Source organism: Gymnogyps californianus, chromosome 10, assembly GCF_018139145.2.
Source record: "Gymnogyps californianus isolate 813 chromosome 10, ASM1813914v2, whole genome shotgun sequence".
In the NCBI taxonomy this organism is placed as follows: Eukaryota; Metazoa; Chordata; class Aves; order Accipitriformes; family Cathartidae; genus Gymnogyps; species Gymnogyps californianus.
The window spans coordinates 2,160,424-2,178,123 of NC_059480.1; the positions used below are offsets into that span (position 1 = coordinate 2,160,424).

Genomic DNA, 17,700 nt, shown 5'->3' on the forward strand with positions numbered 1-17,700 from the left:
TTTCATTTAATTTTTTTCCCCTAGCCAAAAGCTCCCTCCGCAGTTAAGTGTACTCCTAGGTAAGAGTTTCATAGGTTTGGGACTCAGTGCTACAACTACTGCAACATAGAAATGAAGAAACAAACGCAACATGCATAAGTGTCAGTATCAAAAGCACATGCAGTCTCATCTGATATTTCTTTTGTGCTGAAGAAAGGAAGGCTAAAGAAAGAAAAAATTAATTAAGAGAACTTGCCTGGAAAAGAACCTCCTATTACAAGAACTGAAAGATACAGGTAAGAAAACTCACTTTGCTTCTCTTCCTTAGTGAAATTATCGGTAAGGACCAAAACCTTAATTTATAACAGCAAACAGTTATTTGTTTTATCTACAATCTTCACCCAGTAAAACACCAAAGAAATATCAAACCAGTCAATATAGAGGTAAACAAAATGCTGCTGAGAACCAACACCACTCTTACTACACATTAACAACCAGGCTGCGATACGAGGTGAGGTACAACCATCTTAATTACAAACCCAGACGTATCGCCTTACTTGCATGCCCCATCCATCTGTGGGACACCGACCCTGCCAAGCTTGCTGGCAAGTCAAACCAGGGGAAAAGTGAGAAGTGTGTTTCTGGCTTGTACTAATATCAAGTTGCTTTTATTAATTACAGAAGAACATCTAAGGGACAAACTGCCTGGGTCTTAACAACCATCAGTCAGGAAACAGAAATTCATGTGAAAAATGTTGCACTTTCAAAGCCCATTGGCTTCAAATCATGTGGGGGGAAAAAAAAACAAAACAAGCAGAATTTGAACATTTTTTCCCTCGAAAGTTTTTTCCATGGGCTGCAGGAAAGCAGGGATCCAGGTGGTTGGACAAACTACCAGGAAACCCCATCTGGTTTCAGCTTTATTATGATTAAGAACTGACAAAGGATTTTCAAGACTCCTGGTAAGATTATAGATTTATTTTTTTTTAGCATGCTGTTAAAGATGAGAGAGAGCAGACATACAAGCAGCTTAGGAACTGTTCTCATTTGTTGTCAGCATTCATGAACATTGCTTTTACTCATCGTGGGGGAGGAATAGAAGTCAAGGACGAGTTTGAGCAATCACCACTGCAGCGGACTAAAGAGGAACTTGCACCAAAGGCACCTCTAGGTTTGCACCAAAGAGCAACATCTCTAAGTCACCGAGGAAAGGAGTAAAGGAGTGCCCGCGGTCCTCAGCAGAGTTAGCAGCTGGTTTTTATTGGACATGATGCTCCACACAATATTCCTGAACCTAAGCCACTCTAAAGGACAGAAAGCTGAGGGTGGAAATCCAGCACCACTCCTCCTCACAAACCTGTGATTCCAAAGGAAGAGCACCAAAGACAAATGGTAAGTGTATTTTCTTTCCAAAACAACCCAACAGTTTCTCCTAGAAGAGCTGGCTACGCTATGGCCTGCTACATCCACACGAAATGAACATGCAAAACACTGTGGGCACAAGAAGAGCTGTATACCGCAGACTACAAGACTTTCCCTTTCCCTACAGGAAATCTTGACCTAAAGTCACGACCCAGCTCCAAGCTAAAACACCAGCAGCAGGCTGCTGTCTGACTCCACTCGCACTCTGAACCACCCATGGCTTTGACCTGCAGCTTCATGCTGCGTAAGGGAGGTGACTGCATTTGAAGCTGAAAAACCACAAGAAGGAAAATTCATCCTGGCTGTAAAGCAGGGAGAAGGGCATTTGTCCTGGCTACTGACATTTAATATGCAGAAATAACAAGGCAGAAACAGATGCGGTTCCCTTGAGGACCCTGAAACCTGTGGAAAGGCATCCCAAAGGAGCTCCAAGGCTGAGTCCTCTCTCAAGTATTTTTAATAACACAGAGATCTGAACCTTTCCTTGTGTTCCTTTGGACACAGAGTACATTTCACATGGGATGGAAACAGGCGTTCAAAACTCCTACAATGTACCCTGGTTTCCTCCCTCTTGGATCTGGCGTTAGATTCACTGGACTATAATCCTCTGGCTGTACATATAACAGCCGAGCCCAGTATGCAGAAAGCAAAAGGTGGTCGGATCCTTCAAGCTAGCAGAGTAGAGGCCTCCCTACAGCTCAAGCGTGGCCCTGAAGAGGGTAGAAAGCAAGTGAAAAATACCCTGGCTGCAGAAGTTGCTGAGGGGGCCCTGAGCACCAGGAGTGGAAGAAAGCTCTGGCCTGAATAATGACACAGGGAAAACCATTGCATTTGCTTACTGCAAGACACAGATAGTCTGCACTAAGTCTCGTTAGGTACCTTCAGATCTCAAGACACAGCTTTTGCACTTGTATGTCATTTCTCTTTCCATTATAGCCCATGGTTCACTAACAAAGTTCAGGGTACTAGGCAGATGGAGAAACGAATAGTCCACCCCAGAGCACACTATCCCCATGCCTAGGATGAGAAAAGAGTGCTGAATATGTAAAGTGCTGGGAAACCAAGTGGCTAAACAGAAAGTGAAGATACTTAAGCATTAATACTACTCACCAGATATCCACCTTTTCAGAGACGGGCTCATTGCGTATCACCTCTGGGGCCATCCAAGCCACAGTTCCCGCAAAAGACATTTTGGTACTTTTATCACTGAGTTCTTTAGATGTACCAAAATCTGAAATTTTTACTGCATCTGTGTGTGTAACTAAAACGCTGGAGGGGGAAAGGAAAAAAAAAAAAAAAGAAATCAGCATTTTGCAATTTTTCTTGTATCACAACAGCCACTGGGAGTAAATCCCTTCTTAATCAACACGAACAGTTGATGAGGCCATGCTGTTCACAATTGCAGTACAAGAAAAAAGATTATGCATTTTCACCAATGAAAGCAGTCGCTTTCTTTGGGGTGGTTGTGTTTTGTGCCTCAAATGCATTTCTAAATGCTACAAGTCAAAAATCAATCTTGATAAAATTGCAAATTAACAAGTCACTGAAGATTCACTATATCTGGGGACGTTTCAAAATTTTAGTAAAGCTGTACCTTAAACTGCACTGTAAACCATCTAAAAGTATTGTCTTAACGCATTGTCACAGTCATGTCACATGCTAAAGAAGTGATAAACATCTAGGGAATAAGAATATAAGCAGCCAGATAGTTTTAGTCAGAAAGCAGAGAAACGAGAAAGACTCATTCCAGAAAGCCAGAGAAATAACAAAAGATCAAATAAGAAGGAAAAATAAAAAAGCAGAAGGCAACAGAATATCCCACTTTCAAAAAGGACCAGACACCATCAAATTATTAGAAATATTTCCTGACTGCTATTTATCATGTAAGATACTGGTTAAATTTCCAGTCTCGTTAAATTGCAGCACAGGAGGGGAGTGCCAACAAGTTTCATTAGTTTCACTCTGGTTAGTTTTGAGTTGACATGGAAAAAAATAATGGGGCTTTTGACCTAACTTTAAACTATTCCTCAAGAAAAAAAAAAAAAAAAAAGACAACCACAACTGGGGGATGCTTAAGTAGCTAGAGACTCACTTTGGTGACTTGAGGTCTCGATGGATGATTTTGTGAAGGTGCAGATAATTCATCCCACTTGCAATCCCCGTGGACCAATCCACAAGCAGTCGAGGGGTGACTTTCCGTCCTGCTCGCAGGACTTCGTAGAGCTGTCCATGGGCACAGTACTCCATGATAATACAGTAGCATGGGGCTTGAGTGCAAACTCCCCTGTCAAAGACACACAGCTAGTGAGGATCAGTAGAGTAAGAGGACCAGAGCAACTCTCAAAGGTGGCAATCAAGGGCAGAAGAGTAACCTATTTACTCTGCCTGGGCAAGGCTCTGCTAACAGCTCTCCTTCCTGAATAGGAAGGGGAATGTTTCCTGCATGCGTTGGACAGGAGGAACCTCATTTGTGACAGGGGTGGGTTTCCTTCAACTTCCACACCTGCAGATGTGTAGGGTTCACAGCAGGCATTTTGTGAGCCTGCATGCAAAGCGCAGCATTGGGTGAGAATGGTATCCATAGCTTTGTTTTCATAAGAATGTGCAACAATTTGAGAGGAAGGATGACCACCCATTTTGTCCTACAGACAGCTTAGTTCCTGGATTTTAAAAACTTTGCCAGGGTACACAAGCAAATGGCTCTTCCCTGGATAAAGGTATGTTTCTAACAAGCTTCACAACCTACTTGAACGCAATGATGTTGGGATGTTTAAGTTTCCGCAAGTGCTTGATATCCGTTTCATTCTGATCTCTCACTTTCTTGATGGCCACCTCCTCTGCCCGGAATTTGCCCAGGAAGACAGCTCCCTGCGCACCGCTGCCCAGCCACTGCAGCTCCGAGATCTCCTCGAATGGGACCTCCCAGGTATCTAGGCACAGACAAGCAAAGAGGATAATGTAAAAGATCAAGACCACAAAAATGTTCTGCTGTAAGATCACCCCAGGACAGCACCTGCCATCTCCCTCGCTAAATCTCAAGGTGGACTTTTCTGGAGGTAGTAGATGGCACCTTCTCCCGGCACAGGCACAGCTGAGGCCCACACTGCTCATGCTCAGCCCCAGCAGCCCTTTCATCCAGCTCCTCTCCCCCATCACAGTTGCCTCCAGCCTGTTCCTTCCCATCCTCCCAGCTGCTTTTTCAACAGAGCTCACCACCACTGCTAACCACTTGGGTGAGCCGCTTCGACTTAGCAGGCAGCAATTTAACATACCAGGGACACTGGATTGGCAATTTAGGGAGGAGGTCGTCTACTCCAAAATTGAACGAGGATGGTATCTCCTATAAAGTACATGACTCCATTGAAAAGCATGATGAGAAGAAACATTTAACATTCACAACTGACATAAAAAATATTGAGGGGTTTCCCCCCCCCCCCGAATTAGGGCAAAAATAGGAAATAAAAGGGAAAGTCAGAGGTGGCAGGTTGTAAAACGCAGACCAGCAACCACCAAGTTACCCAACACAAAAGACATTAACCACCACCACCAGTCACAGAAACAGGTCTTTCCCACACCAACATTGTGTATATCAGTGTCAAATAGGCAAAATACTCTTAAGGGATTCCTCCTCTTAGGTACCCACATGCATCCTGCAGGGATACTGCCAGACTGGTCCAGTAGCACTGTATAAACTGTTTCAAGACAGTTGTACCCATCAGAACAGAAAGCCTTGTTGTCTGTGAGTCACCTTGAAATTACCTTAACATCCCACAAACAGCAAGATAAAAGGCAGGCAATAATTTATTTACTGTAACTCAATAAATGTGTAAGTTTAGAGAATAAATTATTTAGCAGCAAAACCAACAAGTAACCCACTGATTTCTGAAATAAAAGAAAGTCGCACCTGTACAGATCCCTATTTCAGATCACTAAAAAGATGTGTCTTCTTGTTTCATCCAGTCTCGGAGCCATTGGGATGTTCCCAGGGCTGCAACTGGGATTATGCAAAAGTGTCCATTTTAGATACTGTCACCACTGAAGGGAAACTTATACATCCAAACTGTCTCTGGACTGATCCTGATTCAAATCTTTCCCTCAAACCATTCCTGCGACAGTCAGACACTAGCTGGATGTCTCCTGCCAAATGACTGCTCTCCCGGCATGGCCAAGGAAAGCCAGCTCCCATCCAGAGCCAGACCCCAGTGCTTGTTCTGCTCACTGAACTAGAAAAAAAACCCACTGTTAATCTACAGCAAAAATTTCCTTTGACTTGGCAGGGCAAAGTTCAATCCTCAGCGCACGTTTCTTCACAGACACAAGTCTATTTTTCATACTGATATATCCGCTTGCAACCTTACGTTGTACAAAAACATTAAGACAGCGCATGCAGCTCTCAACTGAAATGCATTATAACTAAGCAACCCCAGTAACTGTGGGTTTGCCGCAGATGATCCCTATCCTCAGTTTTCAAGAATGCCATGACACTGTGAAGGTGATATTGCCTACCAGCAAATGTGTCCTTTCGTATTGAAGCAAAAAATGCCTGTCCGTGTAAGAACCTAACAGAAACTGATGCATGAAACATGCTGTGACCGCTATCTTGACCACAGGACATTCAAGTATTTTAAAATAATAAGCGTGCTTCTTCACCAAACAACTCGAGCAATTTTTTGTCACAATACTTAATTGGTATTTAATTCTTTAGACATTTAGATATTAAAAGACAGTTCTTTAAATAAGGAAAATAAAAGAAAATAAGGAAATTCATAAATAACTTGAGAAGATCTGTATTTCTATTTAATTCATAAATGCATTGCTTCTGAAAGAAGGTGGCAAATACAGTTGATTTTTGCGTTTGTTGACGAACAGTATTTTTACATGGGCAACATTGAAACTATTCCGTTGTACTGAAATAGCTATTTCTTTACATGCGAGAAGACTACCTTTCCTGTACAAGGCATGCAACATTGTCATTTATTTCCCTGAAGCACCCAAAGTTTGTGAGCTGTAATGGGTAACTATATTGCTATCACCTAGGAGCCCTAATTTGCTCTTAATATTACCTATTAACCTCCACAATGGCAAAGGCAGAGAGAGACTGTAAACAAAGTAAGAAAAAGTTCATGCGCTTCCTCCTGCAAAGCCATCTCGTGTTTGTTTGGTAAGATATATCCTTTCCCATCTCCCACTTGCACCCTGATCATCAAGGGCATGATTCAGGGAAGAGGTTTCAGTGTAGCAACAACCAGTGAAACATCCTACATCTCTGGGAATTTCAAGAAAAACAAAGAGCCAAACCATATGTAACGTATAAAGCAACAGTAAGACAAAAACCCAAACAAACCCTTTCACTGCACAGGAGCATGTTACTACATTTCAAGACAGCCAGCATCAGCAATTCATTTGGTTCCCATAGCATATCAAGCACTGAAAAGCTTCCCAAAGAAAGTGATGCTGGTGGAGAAAAGCACTGGACTGCATTCAATTGAAAACCAGGGTTTGTTAGCATTAGTGGTGCAAACCTGCATTTCCTACTGCAACCCAAACCCAGCGATTAAAAAATACATCTAAATTACCCTGTGTATGTGCTCCCTATGGCTCCCTGGGACCACCCTCAAGGACAACAGGCTGACAAGGGTCAGTATTACAAAGTTAGTCTTATCAGTTCTGCAAAGGGGCAACGGGCTGGAAAAGAGAGGACTCAACACACCGCCAGCTGAATACAGCTGAAAGTTGAGACCGTGCACAGCACCCGGAGAGCAGGTTATAAAGCAATCCCCACTGCCTGGACAGACCCATCCTGAACAGCCCACAATACCTTGAAGCAAAGAACGGTGAATTACAGCTGTCCCAGCTACAGCACATCTGCACAGCAGGTATAATGAGAAACACAGCAGGCGAGAAGTGACGCCGAGATCTCTGTCATCTCAACCAACAGCTTGAAACAGAAAAGGACTTGCATAAACCAGCTGCAAGAACTTGGGTGCGTGGCTATGATGACTAACCATAGTTAAGTCAAAGTGCCTGTCCAGAAGAGTAACACCTCAGATGATCAGCAGGGCGGCTAGGAAACACATCTGGACACTAATCAAGACTAGATTGTACTGCCAGCCTTGTTCAAAAAGTCCAAGTTCAAACATTGCTTGGCTAACCATCCTCTGAGATTGCCCAGACTTCAGGGCTTGCTACAGCTCTCCTAGCACTCCCCTCTCCTCCAGCAGAAGAGAGATGAGGGTATCTCCTACCAGGATGGAGCAGTTTTTATTCCAGACTCTTCTGGGCCTAAAGAAACCTGTGGGATACTTCCCCTAAATAAATTAAAGTGTAATAGCAGCAGGAATTACGCAAGAGCTTGTGTTTCTAAGGTGATTAAAAACCATTTGAGTAGAATGATGGGAATCTGTTTCCCATGGGGAAGAAACGCAGGAGCAGCCTGAGCCATTGAGTCAATCTATTTGAAGCAAATTTTTTGCCGTTTGCCAGCGCTGGCTGCTCGCCAGCTTTGGCATTATGACAAGAAGCATCTCTGGTTTACAAAAAAAACCCATAAACACAAGCACACTTCATAAAGCACCTTGCTCTCCAGGTTTACACAAAAATGCAGACGATGACAGTAAACGTGTAACTTGTGAAAGCGAAGGTGAAAGCAACTCCTCAAGACAGATTGTTAATCCAAAGGAAATGGCTCAGAAGTCTAATGAGTCTGTAGAAAACACAAACAAGTCTTACTATGAAGTGCTAGAGTCCCAACAATCCAAATTAAATAACTGGTAGACGCAAATTAAAGAACTAAGTATATCTCCCTGAAAGCACTCACCAACAGCCTTTAGAAATCAGGGTAAACAACTGGAAAAACACAGTCAGGAGGGATTTTATGGGTCAAACCCAAAATACTGAAACCTCAGATAACCAACTGGCAGCCACCAAGCAATACAAAAGCAAACACTCCTTGCAGGAATGACGACTCACCAAGAAGGCAGAGCATTTAACAGCAGCAACTGGCACTGCTTAGTCAACCCGCAGACCACGTGGCAGTAACTTCCAGCCGACCAAAGCTCTGCTCAGTGTGGGTCCTCATGGGAAGCACAGAAATGCACTCCTCTTGATGACCATCTCAGATGCTGAGAGGGACACTCGAGGAGTGACTTCAACAAGAAGATAACGTGGAATTACGTAAAAGTTGTTCTTAGCTTCTCCCCCATTCACCAAGTCATGAGCCAAGCCTTTGCAAGCAATATGGATTCAAGTATCAGATGTCTGCAAAGGGCATGAAACCTATTTATATTTTACCACTTGCAACCACACCACCACCACCATGTCCTAGAGTCTGGGCCTGCAGGAGATCCAAAGCAGGCAAGCAGGGATGCTTGTGAGCAGCAAAAAGTACTAGGCAGCATGTGCAGGCAACATGAAGTCCCCCGTGGCTGCAGGTCCAAACTGGACTCCTACCCCAGTTGTTGATTCAGCCCAACACAAAGGATTGCTCCTGGATCAGGCTTAATGTAGTTGTTTCATGAAGAGGGGGAGGGGAAAAAAAAAAAAAAAAAAAAATCACCTGCACAGATCTATGGCACCAGCCCAAAGCTGTAAATAAGCTCCCAGGGGAATGAAAGGCCACCGCAAGCCTCTCTTTACTGCTGGAAGGGCCAGAGACATTTCCTCAGCCTGTCTTCTCCAAATGCATAACACCTGCACAAACACAAACCTTGCATCCTCTGCGCTCTTGCTAAAAGACAGCAAAAATAAAAGCAACCACATACATCAGTTACTAAACTGCTGGCTTGTATGTAGCTGATGAAATGCACACAAAGAAGATTTTCTGGTGGCAAGAAGCAAGAATGAGATCATCTGGAAAACAGAACATGAATATTCTGACAAAATCCTCAAGTTTTAGCACAGAAGCAGTTTAGAAAGGTTCATCCTTGGATAATAGAAGCATACTACTACCATCAGAGATCTGTCCAACTGATCAGCTCCAGAGGAAAAAAAAAAATTTAAAAAAAAATCTTTTCATTCTCATTTATGACGGTGAAGACATTGAAGATGCAGCTAAATCACACAGGCCACATATAGCGGATCCCAATTAATCTTCAGCCTTACTACATTTGTAGCCATTTCAAAATGGCCCTTTTAGGAAGGGCCTAATGCCAACGGCAAACTGCAAAGCATCCATGAATCTATGGCTCTGAACATGCTCATGACACTGAGAACAGCAAGATACTTCTGTGCGTACGAAGAGGAGCTCTATGTGCACCCTCCAAACACAACAACGCTCTCAGCTGCTCATTTTCATTAGTTAGCGCTTCAATCTTTTTTATTAGTGACTTTCATACAAAAGAAAGTGTCCCCTGTGAGCCATCAGAGCACATATTAAACTGTGGTCTCCAATGCATCTGCTGTCCCAATTATATGCAAAATACGATCTCTTCGCCTCACAGGTAGCTTTCCCTGAAGCTACCTATCTGAGCTTACAGGCACATGCAAGCATGTGATGGCTCAGCAGCTCTCGGTGAGGAGATAAGTCTGACCTGGTGAGATAGCGCATGTATGGGATAGTCACAGTATTGCTGGAAGCAGCCGATGTAACTCTGCATCTGTGTCCTTTCCTTGGAAACTTTCAGCTTCACTCAAAAACATTGAGCATCCAAACCAAAGCAGCATAAACACAGACATACTGACACCATGCCTCCTTTGAATGTTATCCAACTGCTCTGAAGCTCGTTTTCCTTCACAAGGGAGGCTCCCAGCCAGACACAGTCTCTTCCAAAACTCGCCACATCTGACTCCACATATTGTGCAATCACCCCAATAGTGTTAATTCCCCAAGGAATTTTCAGTCACCTTTTTTATTTATAGACTCAACCATGTGTGACATGCTGAGTTTACAACACGCAGGCAAAACTTAGAACCAACTTTGGCAAAGAATTTCAAAAACAAGTAAACTCTTGCTGAGTACACAGGTCTGATAGACAAGAGGCTGCTGCTTAGGAGGCACCTGCCATTCTGCAAAGCAGAGGGGGATTTCCCTGCTCAGAGTTACGAACTGGAAACGATTGACTTTAAGAAGAAGGAGTAAGTTTATTTCAAGGCAGATTCACCCAATATGTTATTTAACAGCTCTCTTCCCTCATATTAGGAACTGTTCCCCAACCCAGCTCTGGGTTTTAGATATGAACCACTCAGATGGGTTTTCTGACCACATCTCTTATAATTTGTCTATGCCAGAAAACTATGATTAATACCGAGTCATGATCACAGCAATACAGGAGACTTCCACCCCACTGTATAGTATGGTGGCCAGGCTGTTCCCATTTTCGATAAGCCTCCACCATTTCAGCTCCTTAATTCTAATGACAGATTGTTCTTTTCCCATCTGCCACTTCCCTCCCCCTGTGCTAGGGGAGAAATTAGACACCAAAGGCAGAGCATACTCTGCTCTTTAGCTTTCAGTAACCCCTAAAGATAGATGTACACGATTGACTGGGGCATTACTTATTCCCAAACTACATATTATATATATATATATTTATACTCACACACACTTATACATTTATACATCTAAATGAAAAAGGTATAAACATTAAAGGACATATGTCTGGAAAGATAAGTACTGAATGATATTTTCAAAGAGTAAAATTATTCCTGAACAAAAAGACATAAAAGTTCACGTAATATGCCCACAGAGAAGCAATACTTCTGCTATTAGGTGGTCAGCTGAAGACAGCCTTCACATACACATATAGGAGTAGAAATGCCTATGTCAATGTTTTTCATCTGGCATGAAAAAACTGCAGAAATTAAGTAGTTGGTACAATCCCTGTGTTGAACACAATTCTTTCTGATCCTCACTTACACAAATACTCAGTTCAGATTCAGACCTTGTTACAACAGTCCAAGGCATGGGTCAGAACAGGCAATTGTTTTTGACTCCATCACGAGCTGCCTTTGCTACAAATGATAGCTGTTGGCTGTACAGTGCAGGATTTCTCTTTGCAAACTCCTAACAGGGCTGCACGAGACAAAAATGGTCACATGGAAAGCTGGGAAAAAGCCCTGGGTTGCTTTCCTTATCTTCAAACTTTCCCCCAGAAGCAATAAAGGTTTGCTTCCCTACTCACCTTGCTGTTGCAGTTTGTAGTCTGTGGAGTATGCCTTGCCTATGATGTTCCACACGGGCCTCAGACAACCGAAAAGCCCCTCAAGAAACCCACCACTCCCACTGCCTGATCTGTTGAACTGGACTTTAACATCATCCGCTCCACTGTTGCTCTCTCCATCCATAGTGTTCCTGTTGCCCTGAGGAATGGCTGTTTCAGACTCATCCTGCTCTCGCAGCTGCAGCACACTGTTCTCAAATTGGTCCCTAGAGTCCTCGCTGATGCTGGTCAGCACTGCTGCAGTGACTGGGCTGCTCATGTTTTCGATGAGGTCTGCCTGCAGCAAGCCCTTCTCACGCACATCCTCTATGAGCTCGGGGGACGGGTGGTTTCCAGTAGGTGCATGTTCATCATGTAACCTACTAAAGTCTTTATCTTCACAGAAAGCTTTGCCGATCAAGTTTGGAGAGGAAGACAAGCTCAGGCGCTCCTGAGTACTGGCCATGATGCCGTGAGTGTGCATCAAGGAGATGGTCTGAGATGGTACTTAGAGAATTAGTACAACACAATTCAGATGTGACACATGGACCCAGTACCTGAAATGACAGGAAAAAGAACAACTTTCAAATTTTTATTTAAGTATTTTCACTATGTGCACTTTCACAGAGGTGAGCTGATAATTAACCAGACATTCCAGACAACTGCTGATACTTAGTAAATAATTACTGCCCTAAAAGAAGCAAATAAATTATTCTAACAGAAACTCCACTCACACAGTACTCTCAGTAACCTACTGCAGGAATTGCCCAGTAAACAAATACCACAAGTTTTAAACAAAAGCCTAAAGGTCAAAACCGTGAAAGATTCTTTGCAGCAAAGAGCTGTTTCTTCATGGTTACTATAGCATCTATCAGACTGAAGCTGACCCCCAGGTGTTTCCCAGCTCAGGTACAGTTTGAGTCCAGTCACTGTTTCTGGGTCTGGCACAGCCCACAAGCTCAGGATTCCTCTGCAAACCCTTGAGACAAGGTGTTAGAGAAACAAAGCACAGCGATACAGGTACCTTGAGTCCACAAAGGGATGGTTTGTAGCAGCTCCCTCAGAGCCCCACGTAGTTACGACCATCCTGGTCCTTTAGTTTAATCCTTTCAAGTTCAATGTAGCAAGATATGTTACATTCTCTAACCACGCACATGTCACCCTCATAAACAACTTACAGAGCTTCACCGGAACAGTATACCCTCCTCTCGGATCTCCCTCCTTCCACAAGCCTGAAGAGCATCTCCTCCCACTGCTCTGCTTTCCCCCTGCATGAAGTTCCTGGTAGTCTGCATATAAATTCGGAGCTGGTGTCCCTTTTTAAAAAAGTCCCCCCATCTCTCTTCTCTTGCTACGTGCTTCACTGAAAGACATTTTTTCCACAATCCAGCGTAGTGCCACCTTTCTACAGAGCCAGGCCGATAGCTGAGGGTCGTGCTGCGATAACTGCCCACTGCCAAAGCACCTTTCTGGGGTAGAGCCACTTCTGAACCAAGAGTCTCTAACTTTGCATCAGAAGTAATTAAGCGCATTCAGCCTGTAACACAGAACAAAGTCCAATTTTAAATTCCATATGAAGTTGGGGGGGGGGGGGGGAGGGGGAATGGCAGTTGCAGAAACTATTTTGTTAAAAAGTGAGATCAGTTACACTGGGTGCAAAGTCCTGGGCTCTGCAAACAGCCACTGAAAGGAAGAAAGAGGTGGCCAGGTAGCACACAGCCAATCGAAAGGGAACAGCTCAGTCCCAGAACTTCTCAAGATGAGGTCATTACAGAGATGAGAGATAAGACCTTCAGTCTGGTGTATGAAGAGCTCATGCCCTGGGCTTCAGCCCCTCTCCAACAGCAGAACCAGCAAATGGGCACAGCCAGGAGCCTGTTTTACGTTGCTGTATTTCTGGGGTATGCGTAAAAGCTTTATTAGAAGAACATTATTTAGGTTGTAAACTTTGTTCTTTAAAAGAAAACAAAATAGCAAGTGAGGCAAAAATTGCAGCACAGTCCATACTAGTAACGGAGCTGAATTAGACTTGTACGGGAAGCTCAAGAGTTGGTTATTCCTGGCCTACCTGTGACCAGCATTACAATGACTGATTCCCCAGCGTGGGAAGCTGTAGGGTGACTGCAGTAGCATGGCTGCTACTAGTAGTAGTTGTTACATGATCACAGATTTTGTTTGTGATATAAAGAAGAAAAGGGAAAAGTTTCAGACCTGCACAGAATTTCAGAAAAATACCAAAACAACTCCAGTTCAGTGTTCCCAGGCACTGCCCTTGCTCATTTCCAAAAGCCCGAGAGAGACCAGTGATTCTTTAAGCAAAAGCAAAATGTAACCAGTGTTCCTACAGAGAAATCTGCTTTTCATAACACAGCGTATTAAGCAATGTAAATAAAACATCAGTCAGTTTTCCCCTGCAAGAAACCCTAGAGTAAGAGCCAAAACAAGAATTTGAGGTAACGATCTCCCAAAGCATCTCAAATTTAAACAATGGGAAGTGCATTAAGGATGAAATCAGACTTGGAGGACAGAATTGTTTTGCTGTTACATGACTCTCAGAGTAGACTAATATAGTCTAGGATTTTGCTTTTGCCTTTCTATGTAGTTTTCTGACTTCGCAATGCTTGATTGTGTAAATTTAATAGAGAAAGAACAGCTTTTCCTGTACATATTTCATATTTTCCTAGTTTCTAAACGGATTATCAGCATTGCATGTGACTCCCCTTCTCCTCATGCGTTTCTCAGCATTGCCTGGAAAGTTAAGCCTCTCTCCTCCATCCTGCTGCTGGAGCACCACAACATAGATGCGTTATGCTGCTAATAGCTACGAGACCGCCCTGACCCTCAGTTCACTCTATTCTGATATTATTTGCCCTAGAGACACCTGCAGCCTCCCACCGTGATTGGGGTTCAATACAGCAGACAGTGCAAGTGTACACAGAGAATCCCTTTTTTTGATCTCAGTAAAAAGATGAAGTTTAGGCAAGTCACGTGCATTTTCTGTGCTGTATAGTAGGCTGATCACAGAATCACAGGCATATTGGCTGCAAAGGACCTCTGGAAGTTATCAGGTTCAATCTCCCTCCTACCTGCAGCAGGGCTATCACAACACAGCTCAGCCATGGCTACAATAACTGAGCCAAGAACAAACCCCCAGATTTGGGGACATCAGGTCTGTCTTACCAGATCAAATTGCCTTCTCCAAGACTTAGATGTTTCAAATAAAAAAAAGCCTTTAAGCACAGTGCCCTACCATCTTACATGCCACTGTATCTGCTTCATGGGGAGAGGAGGCATGCAAAAGTTACAAAATTATTTTCAAACTGGCATGATACAGCCTTATTTAGGTACTTACATAAGCAGCCTGATTTTTCAGAGGTGTAGTGAACTCATTGTTTTGAGAGCATGAGATGGCAGCATTTATTTTAAAATAACTTAGTATCAAGCCAACTAGAAGTGGTCCAGATATATTCGTGGGGGATAGAAGGGAGTTTCTGCCACAATGCATCAATGCTGACTAGTTGGGGAAATGAATTTTTTAAATTATCTTATATTACAGTAAATTCTGCAATGTGCAACCTCTTGCCTTAGCAAAATTTGATTTAACACAGACAAATTAGATTGTCTTCAACCTTGCAATCTCTTCAAACAAAGCATTTTTCAAGCTTTATCGTCATGCCTCCCCTATTCTTTTGGTCAGAGTACCAAAGATACGGCTGAGATTGTTCATGTTGAACTCTTCCCAATAAAAGAAATCTTAGTTTCATTCAATGCAAAGAAAAACATTCTCTTGGAAGTGTAACATTTCATTATATATAGACTGTTTGCCATTTGGGATGTTTATCATCTGTATGTGCCTCCTTAACTTTTACAGTGAAGAGCATAGTCAAGCAGCATTCTGTTTCTATCTTAGCAATGCTGCTGCTGTAGCAGTCTTCAAGTCAAAAGCCGAAAGCTCTGTATGTGTAGGAGGATTGTGTGCATATTTAAGATACTAAGATTTCACAAAGTGCTGCTGCAAAAGCAGACTTCAAGGCAGACCCTCTGATTTGAACTATTTTGATGAGTTCATGCACTCTGCAGCTAACAAATTATTTTATGCCTGTGAGGAAATTTGAGGCTCAGTGTAACTTTGTACAATCACAACTTCTTGTAAATGATTCCATTTCCAGGCAAAGCATTTTTCAAGGCAAAATCCCACTGTGCCCAGACAAAAGGAGCACAAAGTGCACCTCTTCCAGGAAGAGTGAGACTGCACCTCAACACGTCAAACAGCCCGAACTGCAGTTTAAAACTACTAGAAAAGTGAATTTACCCGAATCGGCACCAGAGTGGGTAAATCAGTTATCACAAGGCATGCTCTCACATTGCCCGATACTGTGTCTGCTCCTGGAAACATTCGTCTAGTAAGCGTTCTCACACACACACACAGAGCAACCAAAGCATGCGGCTGCCTACACAAGCCCAATATTTATGAGAGTGTCAAAGCAATGGTCAGGTTTGCAGACACGGCAGAGTTAAACAAATGCCTTGCATGGACCATAATGGAAGTTTCTCCTTTAAAGAGCTGTGCTAAAAATAGAGTAGCAAATCACAATTCCAGATACAGCACACAAACAAAATGTTAGTATGCTGTAAAGGCTGCAGAAGTACAAAGCGGTCGCTGCTCAGTTTCCTAACAGCACAAATGTCTAGTAATATTAAGTTAGTTTCCTTGAAGCACTATTTCCTGTATTACCCAGTCAAGCATATTCTATGCTTGCACTTCCAATATACAAAGGAAATAAAAGCAACTGTCTGACCCACGGTTAAGGGCTGAAAAAGAGCAGCTGGCAGAAACTAGCCGGCTGATACATGGCAAATATCGAGGACAGAAGAGATTCCTGTCCATATCACTACTTACATTCAAGCCCTGGAGTTCCCTTGCTTTTTCCTGGTACTCAGTGTGATTTCCTTCTGACTACATTAGGTACAGCAAGGTAACTACACCTTTCTGCACCAATAACACGACTGCAATTTATGTGTGTATCATCTCAAGACTAGTGCAATACTCCTGACTTGGGACAATACTTTAAAATGTTCTAGAATCTAAAAAAACCGCAAAAAGTATGCTTATAAAGTATAGTTATCCTGCTACACATATCTTGCATATCTGAGTTCTCCTGACCCTTGTGATTATCTCTCAATTTCTACACGGAATTTTTACAACAGGTTGATACACAGTCCTCGCCCATCTCTTGACCTTCCACCCTATACAACTTCACCACAGGAAAGCACTGAGAGCTGCTGAGTTGGCAATTACCAGAGCTTTGGCTGTCACTTCTGACCTTTGGGTTTTGAAATCACATGATTTTACTACACAGGATTCCAACAAACTACTTCTTTTCCTGGTCCCCTGGTGAGGAAAATGCTGTATGAGTGGATCAGATACTCCTCTTATGCTGCACTTTTATGGTTTTACATTACTTGGGATATATGCTTGTGTTTTGCATGGTTGTTTTGAACACAAACTGTGATAGCAGATCTATTAATAGAGAATTGAGTTACACATCATCAAAATGCAACCTCTTTGTTTTCAGGGTTTTTGTTTTGGGTGGGTTTTTTTTGAAGTCACATTATTCAGAGGAAGGAATTGCAAACGAACATACCCTGAAGCTTCACCCAGAATTGCTCTGCCTTTCTGTCCCTCCTCCAGGGGGAAAACAAAAAACCAAACCAAAACAAAAAAGGCAAAAAAAGCTCTATTTTGTTAGGTTTTCAAAAAAGAAATTACACTAGTAAGCTAGCCCATATCAGCTCAGTCCAGTCTAGCTCATGTTATGGGCAAATCTTTAAGCTAACTATGGAGTAGCCCAAGGCAAAAGCTTGGGTTTTTTTAAGCAATCAATCTCTTTCTTGAGACACACTGCTCCTTCAAGGAAGCATGTTTCTTCCGCATCACAACATAGGTCCCATCTCACACCTGCATGAATCCTCAGCCACAATCCACCCTTATTTTTAAATATTACAGTTATGACATTGCCAAAACATAATTAATTTCTGATAAAACAGTTGAAAATTCTTCATCTGACCCACTTGAGATTTTCTGACTGTCCCTGCAACAGCTCTGAAAACATTTATGCACGTACCCTAACTTACTCTACAAGAAAACAGCAAATTTATCTGG

General features: G+C 42.8%; 1 protein-coding gene across 2 annotated transcripts in view; it reads right to left on the reverse strand.

Moving 5' to 3' along the window:
• Nucleotides 1–17,700, reverse strand: part of MAP3K13 (mitogen-activated protein kinase kinase kinase 13) — an 82,217-nt gene that overhangs the window by 16,320 nt on the left and 48,197 nt on the right. For both annotated transcript variants that reach the window (XM_050902497.1, XM_050902498.1), the window contains exons 4-7: nt 11,520–12,094; nt 4,148–4,331; nt 3,494–3,685; nt 2,512–2,670 (exon numbers count right to left, since the gene is read on the reverse strand). In XM_050902497.1, the coding sequence (XP_050758454.1) occupies nt 2,512–2,670; nt 3,494–3,685; nt 4,148–4,331; nt 11,520–12,021 (1,037 nt within the window). In that variant the 5' untranslated portion in view covers nt 12,022–12,094. The remainder of the gene's footprint in view (nt 1–2,511; nt 2,671–3,493; nt 3,686–4,147; nt 4,332–11,519; nt 12,095–17,700) is intronic.